The following is a 24,258-nucleotide window of genomic DNA, read 5'->3' as shown; positions in this document are numbered from 1 at the left end:
GATAAAATAACTCTTCATTCAATGATCCTAGATGTGTCAAACACTCATATTTAACTGGGAGTAATTTGGGCCTATGCCAGAGGTTAAGGGAAACACTTACATTATCATTAATTGATAATTCAGCCATGGTGTGCATGTGGTCTTTTCAATTCTCAGAGTCCACGGCAATACAAGACCCAAGTGTTGATGTAAACTAGAAATAGGGGCAAACTCAGTTTGGAAAACAGTGCTGAGCAAGAAACAGGGCACGTATGGAATGACTGCTGTATTTACATTCAGCAAAACACTAAGGAGCTGAAAGTCTTTAAAACAAGGCACTGGGAAGCAGGCAACACAGCAACAAGGCCAGAAGCCATGAGAGTTGTTCTCTGGGTAAGGCCGACCATGTGAAAAACAACAGGAAGTGGTGCCTGGGCTCCTTTGTGTGAAGGTAGGAACAGGATGACTCAGCATTTCCTGCCAGGCGCCTACCACGCCCTCTGTTAACTAGGGGCTGTGGGCAGCTGTCTTTCTGTTCAGGAATCTCTCACTTCCGGAAAATCTCAACTACAAAATTAAAAACCAAATACTTTTTTGGTTATTGTGCCCCATTAAAATGTTACGTATTCATTTTCTTTTCCTAAAAAAATCAAGTCATGTCAAATAGGAATGGTATCAAACCAAATAATAATATAAGCAGCTAAATGAGTCTCACTGAGGCTCCTTCACTCTGGAGGCACTTACTTTCATGTCACAGAGGCTATCGCCAACCTTCAGAAGCTTTTCATTGTAATAGGCAGCCGGCAGCCGGGGTGCGTATTTAGTCCAGATATTAAACAAAGAGGTGGCACTGTAAAAATCATAAAATATCTTCAAAGTCAGTAGGAAAGCTCAATTAATTAGCAAGCAGTCCTTAGAAAGTTATCCTGTACTAAGTCTTTCCAACGTGCCTTATTGTTGATCCCTAATTATTAATAAATTATAGCTATAGTTAACATTATTGCTTCTTTTGTGTCAAGCACTGATTGAAGCTCTTTATATACACTTTTAAAAATAGACTTTTTTAGAGCAGTTTTAGGTTCACAGAAAAATTCAGCATGAGGTACAGAGACTCCCTTTATATCTCCTGTCTGCACACATGCACAGCCTCCGCCATTACCCACATGCCCCACCAGAGAAATACAGTCGTTACAATTCCATATTGACACATCATTATCACTCCGTGTCCCTAGATTACATTAGGGTTTACTCTTAGTGTTGGACGTTCTATGGGCTTGGACAAATGTGTAATGACATTACTGTTCACTGCTCTAAAAATCCCCTGGGCTCTGCATATTCACCCCTCCCCCCTTCCTCCCTCCCTCCAGCCCCAGGCAACCACTGATCTTTTCATTCTCGCCCTAGGTTTGCCTTTTTCAAAATGTCATAGAGTTGAAATCATATAGTATACAGCCTTTTCAGACGGGCTTCTTCCACTAAGTAATTAATGTGTTAAGAACTCTCTGTGTTTTTTCACGGCTTAACAGCACATTTCCTTTTAGCACTGAATAATATTCCATTGCCTGGTTATACCACAGTTTATTTATCTTTTCACTTACTGGCAGGCATCTTATATGCTTCCAAGTTTTGTCCATTGAATAAAGCTGCTATGAACATCCATGTACAGACTTTAGTTTTGTAAAAACTGAACACCGAAGTTTATTCCAAAGTGGTTACAGTTACCAGCTATGAATGAGCGTTCATATTGCTCCACATCCTCACTGGCATTTGGTACTCTCAGAGGTCCGGATTTGGGCCATGCTAATAAATGTGTAGTGGCATATTGTTGCTGTTCTAATGTCACCTTCTTGACAATATATGGTGCAGAGCATCTTTTTATATGTTTATTTGCCATTTGTATATCGTCTTTGGGGAGGTGTCTCCTGGCCCCCTGTTTTAGCCAGGTTGTTTGTGTTCTTACTGTCAAGTATTAAGGGTTCTTTGTATAGTTTGGATAAAGGTCCTTTATCAGGTATGTCTATTGCAAATATTTTCTCCCAAACTGGGGTTTAGCTTTCATTCTCTTGACAGTGACTTTCGCAGAGCAGAAATTTTTAATTTTAATGAAGTCCAGCTTATCGATTCTTTCATGGATCATGCCTTCGATGTTATATAAAAAAGCATTGACACGGTCATCTATATTTCTCCTATTTTATCTTCTAGAAGCTTTATAGCATTGGGTTTTGCTTTAGTTTGTGATTCATTTTGAGTTAATTTTGGGGAAGGGCATAAGATCAGTGCATAGATTCATTTCATTACATGTGGATATTTAGTTGCTCCAATACCATTTGTTGAAGTGACTGGCTTTACTCCATTGTATCGCTTTTGCTTCTTTCTCAAAGATCAATGAACTCTATTTATGTGTCTCTTTCTAGGCTCTCTGTTCTGTTCTTTTGATCTATTTGTCCATTCTTTTACCAACACCACACTCACTTAATTGGTATAACTTTATAGTAACTCTTGAAGTCAGGCAGTGTCAATTCCTCCACCTTTGTTTTCAATATTATGTTGGCTATTCTGGATCTTTTGCCAACATGCTGGGTTTTGTGGGTTTTTTTCCATTATATTTTCACAACCCTGAGATGGGTAACATTAATATCTCAAATATACAGTTGATGAAACTGAGGCTTCATGTATCCATGCTCTTAAATAGTACATATATAACCGAGCCTTCCAATTCCCTTGAATAAGAACTTAAGAGCAAGGGCCTTGACTATATTATTCATTGTCAAGCTCCAAGAAGAGTGATTATCTAGTATGTGTAGGTACACAATAAATATTTGTTGAAAGAATGAATGAATGGATGGATGAATAGAAAAAACATTCCTTGTTCTTATTTTATTCTTTCTTATAAAAGGTCCAAGGGCTCAAATAGCCAGTCAGTCCATTTAGGGTTATACCTCATTCCACAGAGTAAAACAAAAACTAAGCAAGCATGCAGTATTCTCAACATGGTTTCTAGTCAGAGTTTCAAAGGGGAGCAGATCGTTGCTTCTTTTGTTCACTCATCTAGTTAACGTTCAATCCCTCCTTCTCTGTGAGACATTGTAACTACCTCTAGGAAAAATCCAAATTCCCCTACAATGGTACAACCCTATCTCACAAATTTCCGGATAAGGACAGTGCAATGGCCTGAATGTGTGTGACCCCTCAACATCCACATTTGAAGCCCTAACCTCCAGTGTGTCTATATGTGGAAAAGGGGACTTGAAAAAAGTAAATTAAGTTAAATTTGGTGGTAAGAGTGGGGCCTTGCTCCATGGGGATTAATGCCCTTTTGAGAAGAGACACCAGAGAGCCCTTGAGCTGGCTCTGGTTCTCATTCATATTCTCTCTCTCCCTCCCTCCCTCTCCCCCCAACCCCCAGCCCCCTTCCTGAGCAACACCTCCTGCCCCGGCCCAGCTTCCTCAGAGGAAAGGCCGCATGAGGATAGAGTGGGTATCTACAAGCCAGGAAGAGAGCTCTCACTAGAAACTGACCCTCTTGGACCTCGGTCCAGGATAATGAGCCTCCAGAACTAGGAGGAAATAAAGTTCTGTTGTTTCAGACACCCAATCTATCGCATTTGTAAGGCAGCCCAAACTGACTAATACAGACAGGAATCTAAAATTAAGGACCGAAAATGGTTCCAGTACTTACGATGTACATGTTGGTATATTAACAAAACAACCTCAAGAAAACATGTCAATTAACCCATTCAGGTAATTAAATGATATTGATTAACAAGGGAAGTGGGGGCATTTCCTGCCTTCATGGACTGAGTAATAACATTTAGTGGTAGAAAAATATATGCATTGTATCAAGTACTAAATAACAATGTCAAATAAATAGTGTGGCAAATACAGCCCACAGAAGTTTAAAAAGGGAAGAGTTTGGGGGGGTTTTTTGTTTGTTTTACCTTTCTCAGTTTTATTTGATGCTTCATGAAATGCTACAGTATTAGAATAAATAAAATAAATCCAAAAAGTTCACCAGGTCTTGCCAGAATTCTTAAGTTATGTAGATGAAAGAGTTAATTCTTCCAAACCTTACGGGTTAGATAATGATGACTAAGTTTGTTACTCATAAAAGAAAAAATGCCAGCTTTGTTAAATCAATCAGGGTTATATAATAAGAGAATTTTTTTTTTAAGTGAACCCTAACATCAAGTTAAGACTGCTCGTTGGGAATGGCTTACATAATGATTAAACAAGGCAAATATAATATAGACTATATAACGCACATCATTTAAGAAAAGAGTGTTAATGTAGTATGGATTGCTGATTGATTATAGTTGCTGCTAGATATTTAGAACTTTCAAAAATAGAAAATCAAAACTCTACAAACAGAGTATCTAAATCTTATGTTTATAACAAAAGCATACCTTTTAAAAATTTATCGCACTCTAAATTTGATGATGTTATAATCAAAACTACGTTTTAAAAACTATGAATTTTTATGCTTAGTAGAAGGTCTTACAATTATAAAAGGAAACAAATTTTGATTTTAAACAATAACCATCTGTCAAATACATTATACCTCCTGTATTCCCAACTCTTCTCCACATTGTCATCCTTGCTCCATTTGAACGAGGCCACGGAAATAGTATTTTAACACAAAATCTCATGAGGTTAATACCTGGACAAAAACTACCCAATGGTTTCTCATTGCATTTGGAATAAACACAAACTTTATAAATGGCCTCTAAAGGCTTCCACAGCCCTCCCTAGTCCTCTAGGCTCATCTCATATACCACTGCCCCCGCACTCAGTAAGCTATGCTCCACGGGCTTCTGTCCATTCCTCCAAAGTCCCCGACCCTTTCCCCCCAGGATCTTCTCACATGCTTGTTCCCTCTACTCATCCTCTCTCCTTGCCTGGTCAACTGCCAGCCATCCTTCTACTCTCAGCTTGGTGTCACCACCCTCACCATCCTTTGAAATGCCCCTGCTGTGGTCCCTTCAATCCTCTGCCAAAGTGCCAGCTACTTTGACCACCTTATTAAAAATGACAACCTCCTGTCTCCTATTCCACAACCCTTCCACTCTTCATTTTTCTCCTGGCATTTATCGCTTCCCAGGTCACCACAAAATATACTTACTTAATATGTTCATTGTCTATTTCCTCCTCTAGAGTATAAGCACCAGGAGGGCAGGGACTTTTGCCCGGTTCACTCCTGTAGCCCCAGCACCTAGTACAATGCCTGGCTCAGTACCTTATTTCGTAGCACTTGTTTCCCTGTGGACGTGATGACTCATTGAAAGCCTGTCCCCTCTCTAGACCATCAGCTCCATGAGCACAGGTTCCCGTATCTATTTTGTTCACCACTGTGTAACTCATGACAAGGGCAGTGCCTGGCACATAGGAGATGCTCAATAAAACTTGCTGCAGAAAAAATTAATACCTAAGTTGTGTGAGAAGTTCAATTGCTAAGGTCCATGTCAATCCTTAACACCTGTGATTCTCTAATAGTCTGTTTAAAGACGGAACAGATACTGTACTTACTGACGGATCCAGATCCACTTTCCCATATGTAACATTAACAAGTACTGAGATACAGGGATAATAACCCTTGAATTCTTTCAATACCAAATACTCATTGAATGTTTACTATGTCCCAACCACCAGGCTAGGTGCGAGAGATAGAACAATGGAAAAGAGACGCATCATTCAAAACTCACAGGGAGCTTACATTCTAATGGGGCAGACAGACAACACAGAAAACAAATATATAAAAATACATAAATTGATGGGCAAACCTGCATTACATAGGAAAGGCCACTGTAAGGAGGTAACAGCTGAGCTAAGACCTGAAAGAAGAGAAGAAACCAAATATTTGAAAAGCTAAGGAAAGAATATTTCAGACAAAGGAGATAGCAAATATTAAATCCTTGGGATGAGAAACGGTGGGATCTGTTTCCTTGGAAAGTGCTGAGAGAGAAGTGAGGGATGAGCTGAGATGAAAGAGGCCAGCAATCCAGATCCTCGGACCCTGGAGGACATCAGAGTCTTAATTTTATTCTAAAAAAAAAAAAAGCAATGGCAAGGAACCAAAAGTCTTTAGATAGGGCAGTATTTATAAAAACCACCCTTACTGCTGTGTGAAGAATCCATCTGAGAATCAAGTGGCTGCAGGGAAAATCCAAGACTGTGGTGGACTGAACTGGAATGTTGGTAGTAGAGGAGGGAAGATACAGTGCTATCTCAGGCACAAACACAGAAACATTTTAAATACAAATGTATATAGCTTAAGCATGTAATGTGTTCTCCTTGGCGGATCCTTGGTTCTCACCTTCTTGGTTCATCATCTGGATTTGCCACAGTATTCCTTCCTCCTAAAAAACTTTTTCTACCTGGCTTCCAGTACGCCACACACTTACTGGTTTTCTCCTATCTTCTTGGCTACCCTTTTTAATTCCTGCCAGTTTTTTTTTTTTTTTTATCATCCCCCTGCCCCAACTGTCAATGTTCAAGCATCCAAGGGTTCAGTGCTTGGAATCTCCTCTTAGCTATTCCATCAAGTACCATGATTTAAATATCGCCAATAGGCTGACAAATCCCAATGTATATCTTCTCTGACCTCCAGATTCAAATGGCCAACCACCTACATAATGCCTCTGCCTGAATGTTGAATTACAGCTCAATCTCAATATATCTAAAAACTAAACTCATGATCTCCCTAGCTCCTGCCAGAAACCAGTGCTTCCCACAGTCCCGATCACACCCAGGGACCTTCATACTTGCCGTTCTCCCTGGCTGACCAATTCTTTCTACAGAAATCCTCATCGGTTGCTACCATAACTGCTCATCTTTCTCAAAGGCCACGTTTCCTGACTTTCCCTGACCATCTTCCCCATCATCCCATCTTAAATTAAAACATTCGTCCCATATCCTCCAACCCCACTACCTGATTTAATTTTCTCCCAACCACTTATTTCCTTGTGAAATAATTTCCTTACATATTTGTTTAGTAGTCCTCTGTGGTCACAAAAATATGGGCTCCATGTGGACGAATTTGTGTATCTTTTGTTGACTTGATGTTTTCCTAGCATGGCACCTGATATGTAGTAGGTGCTCAATAAATAATTCGATGCTTGAAAGAACAATAAATATAAAACTATTTGTTCATATTAAACGCACAAATAAAAATATAAGTTGAAATCATATTCTTCATCACTTGTCTAGATTTATAACTGTTCAGTTTGCCCTGTATTTTGACTGGGAGGAGAGGAAAAAAGATGGTAAGAACCAGAAAAGAAACTTAAAAAAACAGGTTGTTTGCAGTTCGAGATAATAACATGGTGATGGAACCTCACAAAAGGCAAACAGATGTGCAAAGGGAGTCACAAAATCAAGACGTGATTGTTATCCCGGTATCATAAAAAGGAATCAAAGGCCCATTTCACAGAATGACATAAACTTCATAGCATAAAGTACTTTTTTGAGAACCTAAGCAATCTCAAAGTGACTCTTTTTTCTCCGTACCCAAACTGGTAACCCCACCACGGGGAGTTGTAACCCCGCGAGGGAGCCGAAATTCACTGGCATGCAGTCGCCGTTAGGAGACCATCCGGAACAGAAGGAGGAACCTAACATTGCTGTTTTGGGCTTGACCCGGAGCGGGAATCCCAGATGTAATTCAGGATTGGAAGAGTGACGTGTCTCCACTTCTTACACTCGGTTCACTTCACCAGGGCCCCCTGGCCGAGTCCTGCTCCCGCAGCCGACCAGTCCCAACCCTGCCTGCGTCCCCAGCACCGCCAGCAGCTCTCCCGCCAGCCCCGCCCCAGCGCCCCGCCCTGCTTACCAGCGCCGGTGGAACTCGTGCTTCTGCTCCACTGCTGTCGCCAAAGCCTTCTTCCTCTTCATGAAGCCCAGCAACTCCTGTATCTCCTTCTCACAGGAGGCCAGGAGCGGGTTTTTAGCGTCCAGCGGCCCATAAAACACGGCGAGGGGCAATGAGTCCTTGCAGCAGGTGGACCGAGGCAGCGGGTTGAGAGAGCTCGCCTTGGACTCCAGGGGCGACTTCGAGGCCGTGGTTGAGGGCGGGAGCGGTGTTGGTCCTGACGGAGACACAGACGAGGCAGATGTGTTGCTGGACGGATAGGTCGGGGAGTGTCCTTGTGCCGCCATGTTATCGAGACCCAGGCCCGACCAGAAGCGTATATACACGCGGTTGCCTGGCGACGGTCTCCCGGCAACCAGGCCTCCAGAGCATTTTCGGGGAAACATAGCGGCCCCTGTAGGGCAAAGGAAGAAAGAACCGGGTCCATAAAGGAGTGATGCTCCTGGGGGTACCCCTCCCCTACCCCACGTCCCTCCTCACTGATGAGAAAGAGAGAAGGTTTGGACAGAGAGCGAAAACTTACAATCAAATTCAAACTATACCCTTTTTTCATTTAGACCACTTAATGCTGATCGTCATCACTAATATGTGCTAGACATTGTTCTAAGCATTTGAAACAAAATCTCATTTAGTCATTATAATAGCTTCACAACTTAAGATGTTAGTATCTCCATTTCACAGTTTAAGAAACCAGAGTTTACAGAGGTTTAGTCACTTGACCAAGGTCAGAATAAACCATAGGGTTAGGGACCAGGTCTTCAAAGGCTGTGCTCAAAATGAACAGGCTATATTGACCATCTCCAAAACACTAAGCTTATCAATCAAGTCAAAATTTTGAAAAGATCTGACAAGCAATTTAAAAATCAAGTACATACAGCTGGTCTATTCTCTTCCCTCTATTTGTACTTTGAGGTCTCTAGCTGTGGGAATGATGTCTGTGTCTAATAACTATGATTACTTTATATTGATTCATTTGTATTTCAAACATATCCTAATTGTCACTATATTTTAAATTAAAAAGCATTTTACTCAGCCTTAACTATTGAACATTAATGCGTACTAGTGGCTTGAAGTATTAACTCTCAAAATACTTTTTCATTTAATTGGGGATTCTAGGAGACTTTGCTTCTAATGGAGAAACTATAGACCTCAAGGGTAATATTTGGGAACAAGGAAAGTACTTCTTTCCCTGCATGTTATGAGCAATAGTACGATCCATCAATCTATGGATTGATTGATTGATAGTATAAGTTTCCAACTAATAGGAAACCTGCTTTCTTTATAAATTATGCAATGCCAAAAATTATACATAAGAAGGACCAGAAATATTTGATGGTTTAGAGAAATAGGCCCCTAACACTGGAAATTGTTACTGGTTTTGTCACAATTAAAAATGTATAAAGATAGTGACCCCAATTTTCCACTTAAGATCAAGAAACTTATTGGACCACAGCCTGATTTCTTTCAGTCCTGACCTAATATTTTTGCAGGCTCAGTGGCATTGTGCTAATCTGTGAGGCTGGCATAATTTGGCCTGTGCACTATACTCTAATATTCTGTGAAGGAAAATTTGATGACTTTGCTCTTCAAGGCAGGTAATTATGGACTAAAAACCTTCCTGGTTCTCTGACACCTCACAGAAGGAGTTACAGTTCCCTGACCAGGATGTAGAAATCACCCTTTGATCAATATTTTATCTTGTTTCTAAGTGAGCAAGAAAAATGTTAAGACTTTTATATTTTTAGGCCTAAAAACATTCATCTTTGGGGCATTTACAAAAAGTAGTTTTAAAAATCTTTTTTTTTTAATCAGCTTAGTAAATCATTCTCTTCTCATCTTATCTTTGTTCTCACATAACAGACTTGTCCAGTTAGGCTCAAAAGCTGGTGTAATTTGCCACGGAGTACTCCCTATTACATTGATGAAAGTGAAACTGCCAGATAAATTTAACGTGGTTAGAGAGGAGGAAAGAAAACAAAAAGAAAACAGGTAAAGTGGGGTTTTTTTTCCCACGATCTCACAACCTGAGTTATAGTGCAGACACATTGCAATGTCACTGGTAAAATGAACTGTGACTAATTAATTTCAAATACTTGACTTATGAAACATTGCATCTTAGTCATTTCCCTCCTTGCACATACTATGTTAATAATGCTTAACTTTCAGTAGTTTTTGGAGCTTGTTTGAATAATTTAAATGGGTGCTATTTCCTCATGGTAAAATGAGTTTCCATTTTGCTTAGCTTAAATTATACTTGAAACTTTTTTGAAGATTTAAGAGGTATTATCTGTTTCATAATGAGATGCAGCTATTAGAATATCTTTCCTATGTCCTTGTCACTTTGCTTAATTCTTTTCACTGCAGTGAAAGAACAGAGCTCCACAAGGGTTGTGTCTGACAAGGCTAAGTAATGTAAATAGCTCCCTTATAAATAATGTAAACTGCTGTTTCCTTATAATTAGTGTCTTTGCAGGCTGCAGGGATCCTTTTTGCCCATCCAAGAGTCTTTATCATCTAAAGTTACTGTTACAGCAAGAATGAATAAGGTTAGTATTCTTTCTATTCCTAATTTAGCTTTTCATCATTTGGACTGTCCCAACTATGTAAATATACATGGTATTTTTTTTTAAGCACAGAGATCTCCCCTTGCCACCTCATCATCTAACTTAGACTCTATTTTTTACCTTCTTTGTCCTTTCATTCAGTAAAACGCAACCATTTCTTTAGGGGGATATTCAGTGCACAAATGAACCCACACATTCCCTGCAAGAAGCAGATGACACACAACTAAACGTGATAAAAAGGCATGCTGTGAAGTGTGTTGGGATGCAGGTTCAGAAAATGCTAGACGAGTCTCAAGATGAAGCTTGGAACTGGAAAGAGAGCAGAGGATTGCAGAGGAGGTGATGTTTTAGCCCTGGATGCTCACTACCCCTCATTAATAGAAAGACTCTTGCAACAAGGATTTGCCTATTTATTGTGATAACCCTAGAACCCCAGCCTGGCAACTGCCACAAAGTATGACTCAAATCTTTGTTGCTATGAGTGAATGAAAATAAATAAGATGAAAAATTTAGAAGGATATCTTTGCCCAGTAGAAAAGCCTGAGTGAGGTACAGGCGCAAACATAAACAGCAAGTTGCATAAATAATCTGTCTAGTTGGTGAACCACAAACTGCAGTAGATCCAAGGGCAGAATAGAAGACAGAAGGAGAAGCATGATTACATGGAGTGGGCAGTTGGAAGATATGTTAAGAAATTTTGACTTAGCTCTGTGTTCAGGGGGCAACCTTGGTTAGGAAAACAGTGTTAATGTAAGAGGTAAAAGCACTCTTTTGAGGGCCAGAACACATGGTTTGAACTCCCAGTTTATCCAAGTTACTTAACCTCACTGTGCCTTGGTTTCTTTATATGTAAAATGGGGTGAAATGATAGTACTACTTACCTCATAGTTTTGCTTTGTTTAGAATTAAATGAGTTAATATATGTAAAACCCATAAAATAGTGCCTGGCACATAGTAAGTGCTATGTAAATGTTTGCTAATATGATTGTTAACTTGGGAACCATCAAAAGTTCCTAAGCAGAGAAGAACATGATCCAGACTGTATTTTATGTATTTTAGAATGGAAACTATCATGGCAGAATGAAAGGTGGATTGGAGCAAGGAGAGTCATAGGTGATCTCTGTTTCACAGGTTTTCACAACAGTTATAGACAGTCAACCAGTGAGACAGACGTAGCCAGCTAAAACCACGGATGGGCACTGAGGCAGAATTACTAGGAAAATAAATTCTAATCAATAAAGTAAAAGGAGAGTCATGGAGTAATATATAATTTATATAATAATTGTGTTATATATAGTGTAATATATACAATATGTATTTTAAGTAATATATATGAAGTTGCTATAAAAGTAACAAAAATTCTAACAGAATGTATTTCCGGTCTTGAATTAAAGCTGTCCTAAAAGCTACAAAAGTAAGAGACAGAAAAGGAAAATACTGATCAACTTGGATAGATTAAGACAACTTTTGGAACAATGAAAGGTACCACCACCACAAAAGCAGAAAAACAAGCCACACACTGGGAAAATGTATTTGTAATGCATACCCTCCCGTGTGAACGCCATATTGATATGTATCAATAGCAGGCTCAGGTTGATGGAAAGACCAGCTAAGGATACGGCTTGGGTAAATCAACTTCTTACAGACTACCGGTGGGAGTCTGTCTTCAGGATGCAAGACAAAAAGATCAACAACATTCTCCATGACAGATGGGAAGATAAGTTTTCAAAACCTAAAATCTCCACCACACAGCTCCGGACAGTAATATCCCTGCATCTCTCAAGTCTCTGGGGCTTGAACAACTATCTGCAATTCATCTGGAGTGCGGTATTGCTTGTGATTTAACACTTTGGTATGAGGAGTTTCAAAGACTTCCACTAGGGTTTTCCACCCCTATCCGCTCTATTACCACAGGGTAGGGATCCAGTGTTAGGGGTCTGCTAAAGACTAAGTCTCCCCTTCAGTTGAGGTTGCTGGGACTGTGAACTGCTTGAGATCCGGAAACCAGATGAGGAACCACAATTTTCCACTGTAGCACCTAACACCAGACTCTCGCTTGCAATGTCATTGTAACAGAGTGAAATGCTCGGCCTCTCTGACTCCATCTTGTTCAGGCCTGCCTTGCTCCCTTGGCCTTCAGGCTTCTAGCTTCTGCTTAGTCTTGCACACAGACTTGCTAACCGCTAGTGGAATTCTGCTTTTGGCTTCAGTTTTACAAAAACAACCCCTTACCATAAAGTGCCTCTCTCGACGAGATAAGAAAAGTATGTGTCGTTTATGGAAAATTTGCAGGAACCTCGTCATCAGACTGACATCAACCAGCACAATCTTCCTTAGACACCTGCTGGCTCCCAGATGTCTCTGGGTCATTAATCACCTCTTGTCCCTCCCATTTCCCCTTTCTTTGACACAAAAGAAGCCCAAACTCTGTACTTTCTTAAGATGAATTTGAGGATTAGGTCTCCCATCTACTCAGCTGGCATCTTCTTCATTGATAAAACCTTCCTTACTCCAAAGTCTGATGTTTTGAGTTTCGGCCTTTCAAAGTGTCAGGCACACAGACTTTGGATGGGTAATATTTTGAGTTTTCTGATTATACAGGTGGAGCAACACCTTTGTTGCCTGCTTTTCCATCTTGCCCCTTTAACACCATAATCCACTAACTAACACCAGATATTCATCCCCATAGGTAAAGGCAATTTCATTGCCACTCCAGCCTGGCTGTTCTTATGATAATTACATTAGTAACCTTTTGTTAACTGCTTCAACCTGGCCTTTGCTGTTCTGGGATTATATCATCCTCACTAATATTACGAAGCTGAACTTCTACTATCAACCCTGGTCTACAGTTAACAGAAACTATCGAACTTCCCCAACGGTGCTGGTGCTCACCCCATTGCTGCATTCCTACGTCCTTAGTGAAGGGACAATCCTCTGGCCATCCCAGGGAACATAGCCAAGTGGTGGGTTCCGAGCACATATGTGCGTATAATAAACCTTTCCTAATATTCCCACCTCTCCGAGCCTTCTGACTCTTTCTTCAGTGTGACCCTAAGGAAGTTCTGCCATCTCCACTGCATTTGAGGTAGAACATTATCAGATCCTGCCTTTGAGAAGCCATCTCAAGTTACTAGGCATCCTGAATCATGGGTGGGCACCCTCACATTAATTAATTCTACTGTACCCAGCTTAGCATTCTGTCCTGCTGGTCCTAACATAACAACACACACTCCTACATATGTCCGCTCAGTTTCAGCAAATACCTGTTAGCCAGATCCTGCAATTCCTTTGGCATGTGGGCTATTTTTTCCCCAAGCAGAGCTTGTAATTTCCTGCTCAGGCTGTGCTGAAACCTGACTTTGATTTTAGCCAGGAGGTAATGAAAGATGTTGGGGGCATAACTGGAGGAAAACAAGAATCATCTTGAAAGGCACTTACTTCAGATTGGGTTATTGTATGTTCCCCACAGGCAACAGAGACTATTTCTCTCCAGTAAGTGGTTAGAGGCTATTTCTGCCAGGCTACAGAGCTCAGAGGAGTTTAGAAGCTCAAAATTCTTAGGCTTGTCTACCTAAATATCTCCATTTCAAGTCTATGAATCCCATTCCTTTCTTGGAATCTCTGCTATATAATCAGATCCAGGGCCTGGTTTTCAGTGAGGTCTACCCTGCAGTTGCCTTGAGCTGAAATAAAGGCACTCTGACCCTTGGAGCATGGCTTAAATTGTCGGTTCACTGCCCTAAGGCTGCATATGTATTGGCAAGACTTCTGAAGCCTTCAAAAGAAGCCACACAACAATCCCTTTCCTAAATAGTGCCCCCATACTAACCAAGCACAACAGGCATTTGATATCCCCATACCTCGCTGTCTACCTGCACCTCACCACAATTAAACCATGGGTGAAATCACTGTATTCAATGTGTTATTACCACCCTATCTACCACGACAATTGGCTCCATATTGCTTTCAGACAGTGGATGATTTAACTCTACAATCCCATTGTGCAGGTTCACTTTTTATAGTTCACTCCTACTGTGTTAACCTAAAAAGCTGATTATCTGGGTTCCCTGGATAACAGAGTTTGGGGGTAAAGTTTAAGTGCTAATGCTTCATTTGGTAGTGTAATTCCCATGAAGCAAGAAGTAGAGAAGGGAGAAGGGAGACAGGGCTGTGTCCACTTGACAGGGCTAATGGATGCCCAGAGAGCTAGTAAAACCTAATTCAGAGTGGGTCTGTGAGGAGGTTTCTGGAAAACACTAGCATTTGAATCAGTAGACTGAGTAAAGAAGGTCACCCTGACCAGTGTGGGTGAGCATCGGCCAGGACATTGAGGGCCTGAATAGAACAAAAAGGCAGAGGAAGTGTCTATTCTCTCTCTCTGCTTAAGCTGGGACGTTCATTTTCTCCTGTCTCAGACATTGGCCTTCCTGGTTCTCAAATCCTTGGTCTCAGACTGGAACTCACACAACTGGCAACCTTAGTTTCTAGGCCTTTGAACTTGGACTGAGTTATATCACTTGCTTTACTGGTTCTCCAGGTTGCAAACAGCAAAGCACAAGACCATTTGAATCCATTGATACAATAAGTAATAAGTATATACACATACATGTATATGATCTCCTATCTATTGGTTCTGTGTGTGTGTTATTTCCTATCTATTGGCTCTGTTTCTCTGGCGAACCCTGACTAATATATAATGATATTGGTAGTGAGACATGTTATTGCTGTATAAATACCTTGAAAGTGCCTTTGGAACTGAGTAATGAATAGAGGCTGGAAGAGTTTTGAGGTGCCTGCTAGAGAAAGCCTCACTGCCATGAACTACGGTTAAGAAAAACTCCAGTGAGGACTCAGAAAGAAAAGAGGAGAGCTGTAGAGAAAGCTTGGATCGTCTAAGAGAACACCTACGTAAGTCATCCTGAACAGAATGTCAGTAGCTATATGACCATACAGCAGTAAAGACCATTTTGATGAGGCCTCAGATGGAAGTGAGGAATATGGTATTGACCAATGGAGGAAAGGCCTTTGTTAGAGTGTAGGCCTTTGATATTATAATGTCCCTTGTTATAAAGTGCCAAAAGAAAATGTGGCTGAATTATGTTCTTATTCTAATATTTTGTGGAAGATTAAACTTGCAAATAATAAAACTGGATATTTAGCTGAAGCTATTTATAAGCACAGTGTCGAAGGTGATATTCGGCTCCTCCTGATAGCTTATAGTAAAATGTGAGAAGAGAAAAGTGACTGAAGGGTGGAATTGTCAAGTAAAAGGGAAGCAGGATTTAAAGATTTGGGAAACTCTCGGCCTATTTGTGCTGTAAAAAGTGAAAAATGTATGTTTGGAAGAGAACACTTAGAGTATGGCCAAGGGACCATTCGATAAGAAGATTAGGCTGGATCAGCCACCTCAACAGAAACCAGGAGCTGTTCTTGTTCAAGACAGTGAGAGAATGAACCCCAGCAGAGATCCTCAGGGCTGCCACTCCGATTACAGACCCAGAGTTTCAGGGGTGGTGCAGTGTCAAAGGAGGGGCACAGGGTCCCGTCAACTGTCCCAGATGCAGCTCCAGCAGGCACCTGAGGCTGCCTCTCCAGAGGGGGAGGCCACAAATTTTGGTGACATCTGGGCTGCACCATCCCTGCCAGAGTGCAGAGTGAGCGGGTGCAGGGCACATGGCTGATTCTATCTAGATTTCAAAGGGCGGGTCTGCCAGAAAGAACCACGGGCTCAGTACCCCAGCCCTGAAGAAATGCCTGCCCAGAGCAGAGAACCACCATGAATGAGGATGGGGGGAAGGGGAGGAGCACAGGCAAAGAGCTACTGTGGGGTTGTCCCGCTGAGCCATGGTGAGGATGTTGCCACCTCTGTGGGCTTGAAAGGCAGGAGCCAAAGAGGATTATTCTCAAGCCTTTTATGTTTGCCCTGTTAGGCTTTGGACCTGTTGCTTTTTTGTTCTTGCCTATTTCTCCTTTTCAGGATGGGGAGGGCTATCCTGTGCCTGTCCTACGCTTTGTGTTTTGGAAGCACGTAACTGTTTGGTTTTGCAGGTTCACAGCTGGAGAGGAATTTTCTTCAGGATGAACTGTACCTCCAGTCTCATCCATATCTGATTTAGATGATATTTAGATAAGACTTTGGACTTTAGACTTTAAAGTTGATGCTGGAATGAGTTAAGACTTTTGGAGCTGTTGGGACAAAATGAATGTATTTTGCACATGAGAAGAATGTGAATTGGGGGTGGGCAGGGGTGGAATGCTATAGAATGAAAGCATGTGTTTTCTGAAGGGACAAGGGGTGAGTATGTGCACTTCCAGCAAGAGGCAGCACACACATCACTACATGTCGGAGTTGCCCGACCTCCCTGATGGGGACCCATGCACTGTCAACACTGGGGAGAGAGCACTGTCACCATCCGACTGGCAAACTTCTGCTCTGGCAGCAACCAGCCCTGGAGACAGAGTGAGGAAGCAGAGGCCCCAGCAGATCCCCTGCAGAGAAAAGGGAAAGGCCTCTCCTCTGGGGGAACAGTGTGCAAGACCTGTGCACGTTTCACAGGTGCTCACCTTCGCCAGGCAGGGATCACCCTAGGGGCTGCCCCACAATTTCCCAAAGATGTGTTTTCCAGACTACCCATCAGAGCACTGATGAAATAGCTGGGAATTGGAAAAGATGCTAATATCCATGGAGAGGGGATGGGATCCACCAATCCTGCTCCACATGGACAACGGAAGCTAAGCAGCTGCTACAGTGAGTGCAGGGGTCCCTACATGCCAACAGATAAGGACCTCAGAGGTCCTTTCATGTCAGACACATAAAGTAACCATCTGCATCCAGGATTCTACCTGTTTGACCACATAAATGGAATTTCAACAGGCAGACAATCATATGTGAAAATGACATCATATGGTATATAGAGAACCCTAAAGATTCTACCAAAAAAACTGCTAGAAATGATCACTGAATTCAGTAAGGTAGTGGGATAAAGAATAGATATTCCGAAATCTGTTCCATTTATATACACCAAAAATGAACTATCAGAAAGGGAAACTAAGAAAACAATACCATTTACAATTGTATCAAAATAAATAAAATACCTAGGAATATATTTAATCAGGAATGTAAAAGACCTGTACTCAGAAAATTATAAGGCACTGAGGAAAGAAATCAAAGGAGATACAAATAAGTGGAAGCACCTACCGTGTTCATGAATAGGAAGAATTAACATCATTAAAATGTCCACAGTACCCAAAGCAATCTATAGACCCAATGCAATTCCTATCGAGACACCTATGATGTATCTCACAGAATTGGAACGAATATTTCAAAAAGTTATAAGGAACCATAAAAGACCCTGAATAGCAACAGTGATCTTGAGTAAGAAGACCAAAGTTGGAGGAATCACACTACCTAGTATCATACTGTACTATAAGGCCATAGTAATGCAAACAACACGGTGCTGGCATCGGAACAGAATAGAGAGCCCAGAAATAAATCAGCACATCTATAGTCAATTCACATTTGACAGAGGAAGCAAGGACATTCAATGGGCTAAAGATAGTTTATTCAATAAATGGGGTTGGGGAAACTGGACAGATACATGGAGAAAGATGAAACTAGACTACCTTCTCACACCACACACAAGAATAAATTCAAAATGGATGAAAGACTTAAAAGTAAGAATCGAAACTATAGAAATCCTAGAAGAAAACATAGGCAGTAAGATCTCGGACATTTCTCATTTCAATACTTTTTCTGATGAGGGAAACAAAAGAAACAATAAATGAATGGGACACATCAAACTAAAAGGTTCTTGCACAGCAAAGGAAATCATCAACAAAATAAAAAGACAACCCACTGCATGGGAAAACATATTCACCAATGATAAGTCTGATAAGGGGTTAATATCCAAAATTTATAAGGAACTTGAACAACTCAACACCAAAAAAACCCAAACAATCCAATTATAAAATGGGCAAAGAACCTGAACAGATACTTTCCCAAAGAGGACATACAGATGGCCAATAGACACATGAAAAGAACTCAACGTCACTATTCATCAGGGGAATGCAAATTAAAACCACGATGAGATATCATGGCACACCTGTCAGAATGGCTATCATCAATAAATCAACAAACAACAAGTGCTTGCGAGGATGTGGAGAAAAGGGAACCCTTTTGCACTGTTGGTGGGAATGCAGACTGGTGCAGCCATTATGGAAAGCAGTATGGAGATACCTCAAAATTAAAAATGGATCTGCCTTTTGATTTAGTGATCCCACTTCTGGGAACATATCCAAAGGAAACCAAAACACTTAATTTGAAAGAACATAAGCACCCCTGTGTTCATTGCAGTGTTATTTACAATCACCAAGATATGGAAGCAGCCCAAGTGCCCATCAGTAGATGCATGGATAAAACAACTTGGGACACTTGCATGATGGAATACTACTCAGCAGTAAAAAATAAGAAAATTTTACCCTTTCTGACAGCATGGCTGGACCTAGAGAACATTATGCTATGTGAAATAAGTCCATCAGAGAAAGACAAACACCATATGATTTCACTCATATGTGGAATCTAATGAACAAACTGAACTAACATGGAAAATGTGGACAGACTCATACAGAGAGAGCAGGCTGACAGCTAGTTGGCAGAGGGTAGGAGGGCAGGTAGAGGGATTGAACAAAAAGGGCAAAGGACTCATGGACATGGACAACAGTGTCACGATTGCTGGGGGGAGGGTGCTATAGGAGCACTAAATGGTAACGGAAAAATATAATAACAATTACAAAATTTAAAAAATAAAGCAATACATGTATGTGTTTTCTTGCCCTTCATTTAAAGCCCTATGTTTTTTCAGTATATTTTATGCTACCAAGTTACTGCAGATAACATTTTGACCAAATAATTCATCGTAAAACACCATGAGTCAACATCTTTCTAGGCTCCAATAACACTTTCCTTGCTGCCCACCATCTGGCTCCGTAGCCAGTGCTATACATTTTGAGTTGTCTGTTGCAGCAACACCCTAATGCCACTGTAAAACACAATGTCATTCTCCTTAGACCAAATCATGCTGAGGTAACAAACAATCCCATATCTGCATGGCTTACAGGAACAAAGTTTTATTCCTTGCTCAGATTTGTGAGTGATGTGTCTCATCTGATTCTATGCTCCACTCACTATCTTCATCTGGGCACTAAGGCTGAAGGAGTGAGCCATTTCTGGGACACTGTAAGTCTCCGGGCAGAGGAGGAAAAATGATTAAGGAACCACTTATTGGCTCTGAAAGTCTCTCTGCTCTGAAGTGGTGCCATTCACTTCCACTCACATTTTATTTTCTAAAGTACTTGCTCCACTGGCTTGTTTGATGGCATCATCAGAAAAGGCTACTTTTCACTTTTCATATGCAGGGGCTTCACCAAATTTTCCTCTATTATGTGAATTTTGACTTTACTGCATTTTATGAAATGAATTTGAAGGAAAATGCAAACAATTTTTATTTGTTTAATTTTCAGTATCATTATTGTACTCTTTGCCAAGACTTCTCTGCTTTTAGTAGTCAAAAAAGGTTGCTTTTTCCTACCAAATTTGCATAATTATTTGTAAATGTTACTGAAAGAGTACTTTCAAGCAGTTATTACTCAGGATTTTTTAAAAAACAAAAACCACCAAGATTCAATTATTGAACTCATATAAGAAGTACACATGTATGCATACCTTATACCGTGTTCGACTGACAAATGCTGTTTGTTGTTGATTTCTTCCTGGTGGTTGTCATAGTGTTGTCTCCAAATTCACTGCCAAGGTCATGGTGGGAATGGTCACAGTGTGTATAAGCCCCAGGGTCACACTGCCTGGCTCTACTGCTTGTTAAAGGAAAATTCATTTAACCTCTCCGTGCATCAGTTTCCTCATCTGTAACATGGCGATAATAAAAAGAGTAACTGATTCATAGTAACTCGTTGTTGTGAGAATTAAGTGATTTAAAGCTAGGGAAGCTCCTAGCTGTAAGTCATTGAATTTTGGGATAATAATATAAAAGATTTGTTTGGGTGACTCAGCAAACTTACAGAGAAATGTACATTTCAGTTCATTCCTGGGGCACATTTTCCATTCTCATCTCGGTAACAACCCTCTTCACAGTATCGTGAGCACACGCTGAAACAATCAGGCTGTCTGTCGACAAAGTCCCAGTTTTCTTCCAGTTTCTCACCACACATGAATTTTTTTCAACTCTCTGGACTGTACGCACGTACACGAGCATAGAGAGGGAAAAAAGTGAAACTCTGCTGGTTTTGTTTGTGCTTAAGTGTGGCAAAAACTTTTTAAAGCTCCAATTTTCCAAACTTTCCCAAAAGATTTTCGAGTAATTTAATTTCTTGGAACATAGTTGTTAAACTTCTGTTAAGGGCAGGTAGTAAATGTTAAGCTACTCAGGTCACAGATCTCTGTTGTTACTACTCAGTTCTGCCATTGTAGCCCCAAAGCAGCCAAAGAATAGTAAATAAATGAATATGACTGTGTTCCAATAAAACTTTATTTACAAACCATGCAGTAGGTCAGCTTTGGTCCACAGGCCATAGCCGCCCAATCCTGTCTTAGATGTTACTCTATATTTACCTTGTAATTTTGATTCTCTCCAGTAAATAACAACATACCCCCAGTGAGAGGAGAAACTCAGTTTGTGAAGCAGTAAACTACAGAAAATGACATGAAGTACAGTTTACAGGTATGTATATGTAGAGGAAACACAGGTGAGAAGCATCTGCAGGTGAGAAGCAGATGACACTTCAGCTCCCCAAGGTGACTGATAATTCAGCAGGAACCACAATGAAAACAAGCAGAAGTTTTATTTTCTGCCTCAGAGTACTTACACAAACATACATATATTCATCTCAACTCTCATTTAAGCAGCCAGAGACACACATATCACTGGGGCAGTTCCTAAGCTCTGTGCGCCAGATAGCATCATCAGTCCAATGAAATAATATATTCTTACTGGTGAATTCTTCATCATCTTACTTAGAATTCCCCTTTTCATGTGTCTATAATTCAGGAATAAACAGGAACTGTGTGTGTTGTTAAAAAATGTTTTGCCAGCATTTTCAGGCCCTTTGATCTGCTGGTTCTACTTCCAAAGGAGACAGATACTTTCAAGTTAATCAATTATGTATCAATCTCTAAATCCTTAACTAAGAATTCACTAAACCATAGGATCGATCACAATGTACCTTAATAGGGGCTGTGGTTAAATGAAATGAAAAGGGAAGCCAGAAACAGTGAAGATTCGATAGAACTTGATTGTGAGGCCAAGGGTATGTGTGTGTGTGTGTGTGTGTGTGTGTGTGAATTATTGTATCTCGAGTTCTTAGAGCAGTATCTGACACTGAGCAGTCACACCACGAACACTCGCTGGATGAATGAATGAACAAATGAATGAATAGAAAATGGATGACAAATGTGGAAGGGAAAGGAAGATGGATTAAAAATGAATTCCAGACACATAATGGTGTTAATATTCAAGATAAAAAATTATTTGAGGAGCTTGCTATACAGCAACCAGGTACATAACCAATGCATGCAAACCTCCTTTACTCCAAAAACCATTCCCCAGGCATCCAGAAGTCTTCCTTTTATAGTTCTACTACTACTGGCTAGACCAATCAGATTCTTAGTCCTGTGGAATCTGGATCTGCGATTCTGCTGGGCACAGTAGCACTACATGCAAAGATGCTCAGACCTGCCAAGAGCTTGGAGAAACAGAGAAAACCAATCTCAAAAGATAGAAACAAGATGTCTCAGAAAAGCAAAGGCAGATGCTGAAGACAGAGTATTACCTATGTTAATGAGACTTTTTGGTTCTGATTCTATCCCTTCCCAGAGGCAACTGTTTCTACATATCCTCGCAATCAATTCACCAGTTGAGGGAAGGGGAAGTAACTAGATTTATTTTCTCATGCTCTAAGCAAAAATCATTAATTAGACATTAAAGTAGATGGTTGATTCATTTTTGGACGTGTTAAATCTGAGTCGCTTTTCCTTCTTCAGAAATATTGGTATCTCATTTGGCCATAGCTTTCCTACACTATTCATTATGTCTTCACAAAATTTCTAGGCCTTTTTCTTTTTGTCCTTACGAGAGATATCTTACAAGGTAGGTAAATTTTTACTACCTTAACCTCCGAGGAGAAAGTATTTTTATTTCCCAAATCTCTGAGCACCTGATGATGCCCATCCCTTTATAGTGAATAGTCCTGAAAGAAAGAAGGCTTTCAAGAGGGCTGTAACCAAGCATTTCGACAGAGGGTTTTTCTCTTGTACACATGTCTACAAGGCATATCATTCTCTCAGAATGGAAGAAAAATGGGGTAGAAGACACACCGAGAGAGGAGGAAAAGTTGAGCTACAGATTATTATACAAGCAATGCAATGCATGTCATTTTCTCATCACTTCATGGTTTCAACACCTCTTCACAACACCTTCAAGAAAGTCTGAAAATTTCAAGCACCTCTTTGCAAATTGATTTCTTGATGTCACCAGGCTCCACACACTCAGCCCACGCTCTCTCAGTTGCTAAGTGCACTGGATTGTCACAGTATGTTCCAGAGGCTCCAGATTCCTCTCAAATGCAAAAGATGTGCTTCTAATTGGAAGCAAAGTCTCTGTCTTTCAAATACAATATTCCCTGAAAACAAAGAAACTATACCCATTAGATTTCAACCAGTTCAAATTAAAACTGATTTTCAAATCAAAGCTTACAAGCTCTAAAATTCAATAATATTAGTTTACAACTTAGAACTCAAAGTTGACTTATAGGTTAGTTTTGCTTTATTAGCCTCACTTCATTAGGAATGAAAATTATAACATGCTACTAAAATATTTATTTCTAACATGCATTGGTAACTATTCTTGTTTTTCCAAATAATGAATTTTCTAAGTCAATAATATAAACAACATTTTAGGCAGAAGTATAAGATGATGATAAAAGAAGGGGAAAAAGCTATGGCAAGAAGTAAGCAAGAACATTTAGATTTAATGGGTATATTTATATAAATTTAATAAATGTCTATTTAATAATTAGGTATATTTAATAACGGGTATATTTAATAATTATGTGTATTTAATAATGGGTATATGTACATAAATTTAATAGTATCTATTGAGTAAGAGCACAATAATAGAGTATAAACCAATGAAATATAAAATGAAGTCCATAGAGCTGGAAAGTTTAAAGACTAGTTAAAGAGGCTGGTCATTCATTCATTCATTCAACAAGTGTTTATCAAGTATTTGCCATAAACAAGGTACTTCCCTGGGTACTAAATCATGATGATTGCACTGTAGCATTAGATCACTTCAACATATGTCATCAAATCAAGCCACACAGAAACAAAAGTGAAAGACTCCCCATAAGTACAGGACCACCACTAGGTGGGGTAACAACTAGTGTTACTTTGTAGGGTGTCTTTTCACACTTCCTAAAATGAGCACCTGCAAATACATGCAAATACCTTCTTAAAAAACAAAAATATATATATACAGAGTCAATATAACATTCTACTTGAGAGCATGTGCTTTCAATTCAATCCTGGCTCTACCACGTAACTAAGTTACCTTTTACAAGTTACTATACTCTACATACCTCACAGCATTCTTGTGAAATTAATACTCATAATCACTTATGACAGAGCCTGGAACATTCTAACAACTCAACAAATGTTAGCTTTTATTATGTAATTTGTGTTTTCTTACTCAAAGCTATATTGTGGACATCCTTCCTCCACCTTATTTTTTTTAAGATTTTACTTATTTATTCTTAGAGAGAAGGGAAGGAAGGGAGAAAGAG

The 24,258-nt window shown here is 40.1% G+C and overlaps 1 protein-coding gene across 7 annotated transcripts in view; it reads right to left on the bottom strand.

The window, feature by feature from the left end:
- The window catches only part of CFAP54 (cilia and flagella associated protein 54), a 245,242-nt gene extending 237,109 nt beyond the window's left edge, over positions 1–8,133 (bottom strand). For all 7 annotated transcript variants that reach the window (XM_053921909.2, XM_024579348.3, XM_053921907.2 and 4 more), the window contains exons 1-2: positions 7,805–8,133; positions 724–829 (exon numbers count right to left, since the gene is read on the bottom strand). In XM_053921909.2, the coding sequence (XP_053777884.1) occupies positions 724–829; positions 7,805–8,130 (432 nt within the window). In that variant the 5' untranslated portion in view covers positions 8,131–8,133. The remainder of the gene's footprint in view (positions 1–723; positions 830–7,804) is intronic.
- Positions 8,134–24,258: the final 16,125 nt, after the last annotated feature.

The sequence above is a fragment of the Desmodus rotundus genome, chromosome 3, assembly GCF_022682495.2.
Source record: "Desmodus rotundus isolate HL8 chromosome 3, HLdesRot8A.1, whole genome shotgun sequence".
NCBI lineage: Eukaryota > Metazoa > Chordata > Mammalia > Chiroptera > Phyllostomidae > Desmodus > Desmodus rotundus.
Note: the sequence above shows the minus strand (reverse complement) of the source record. Positions and strands in the feature narration are given on the sequence as shown.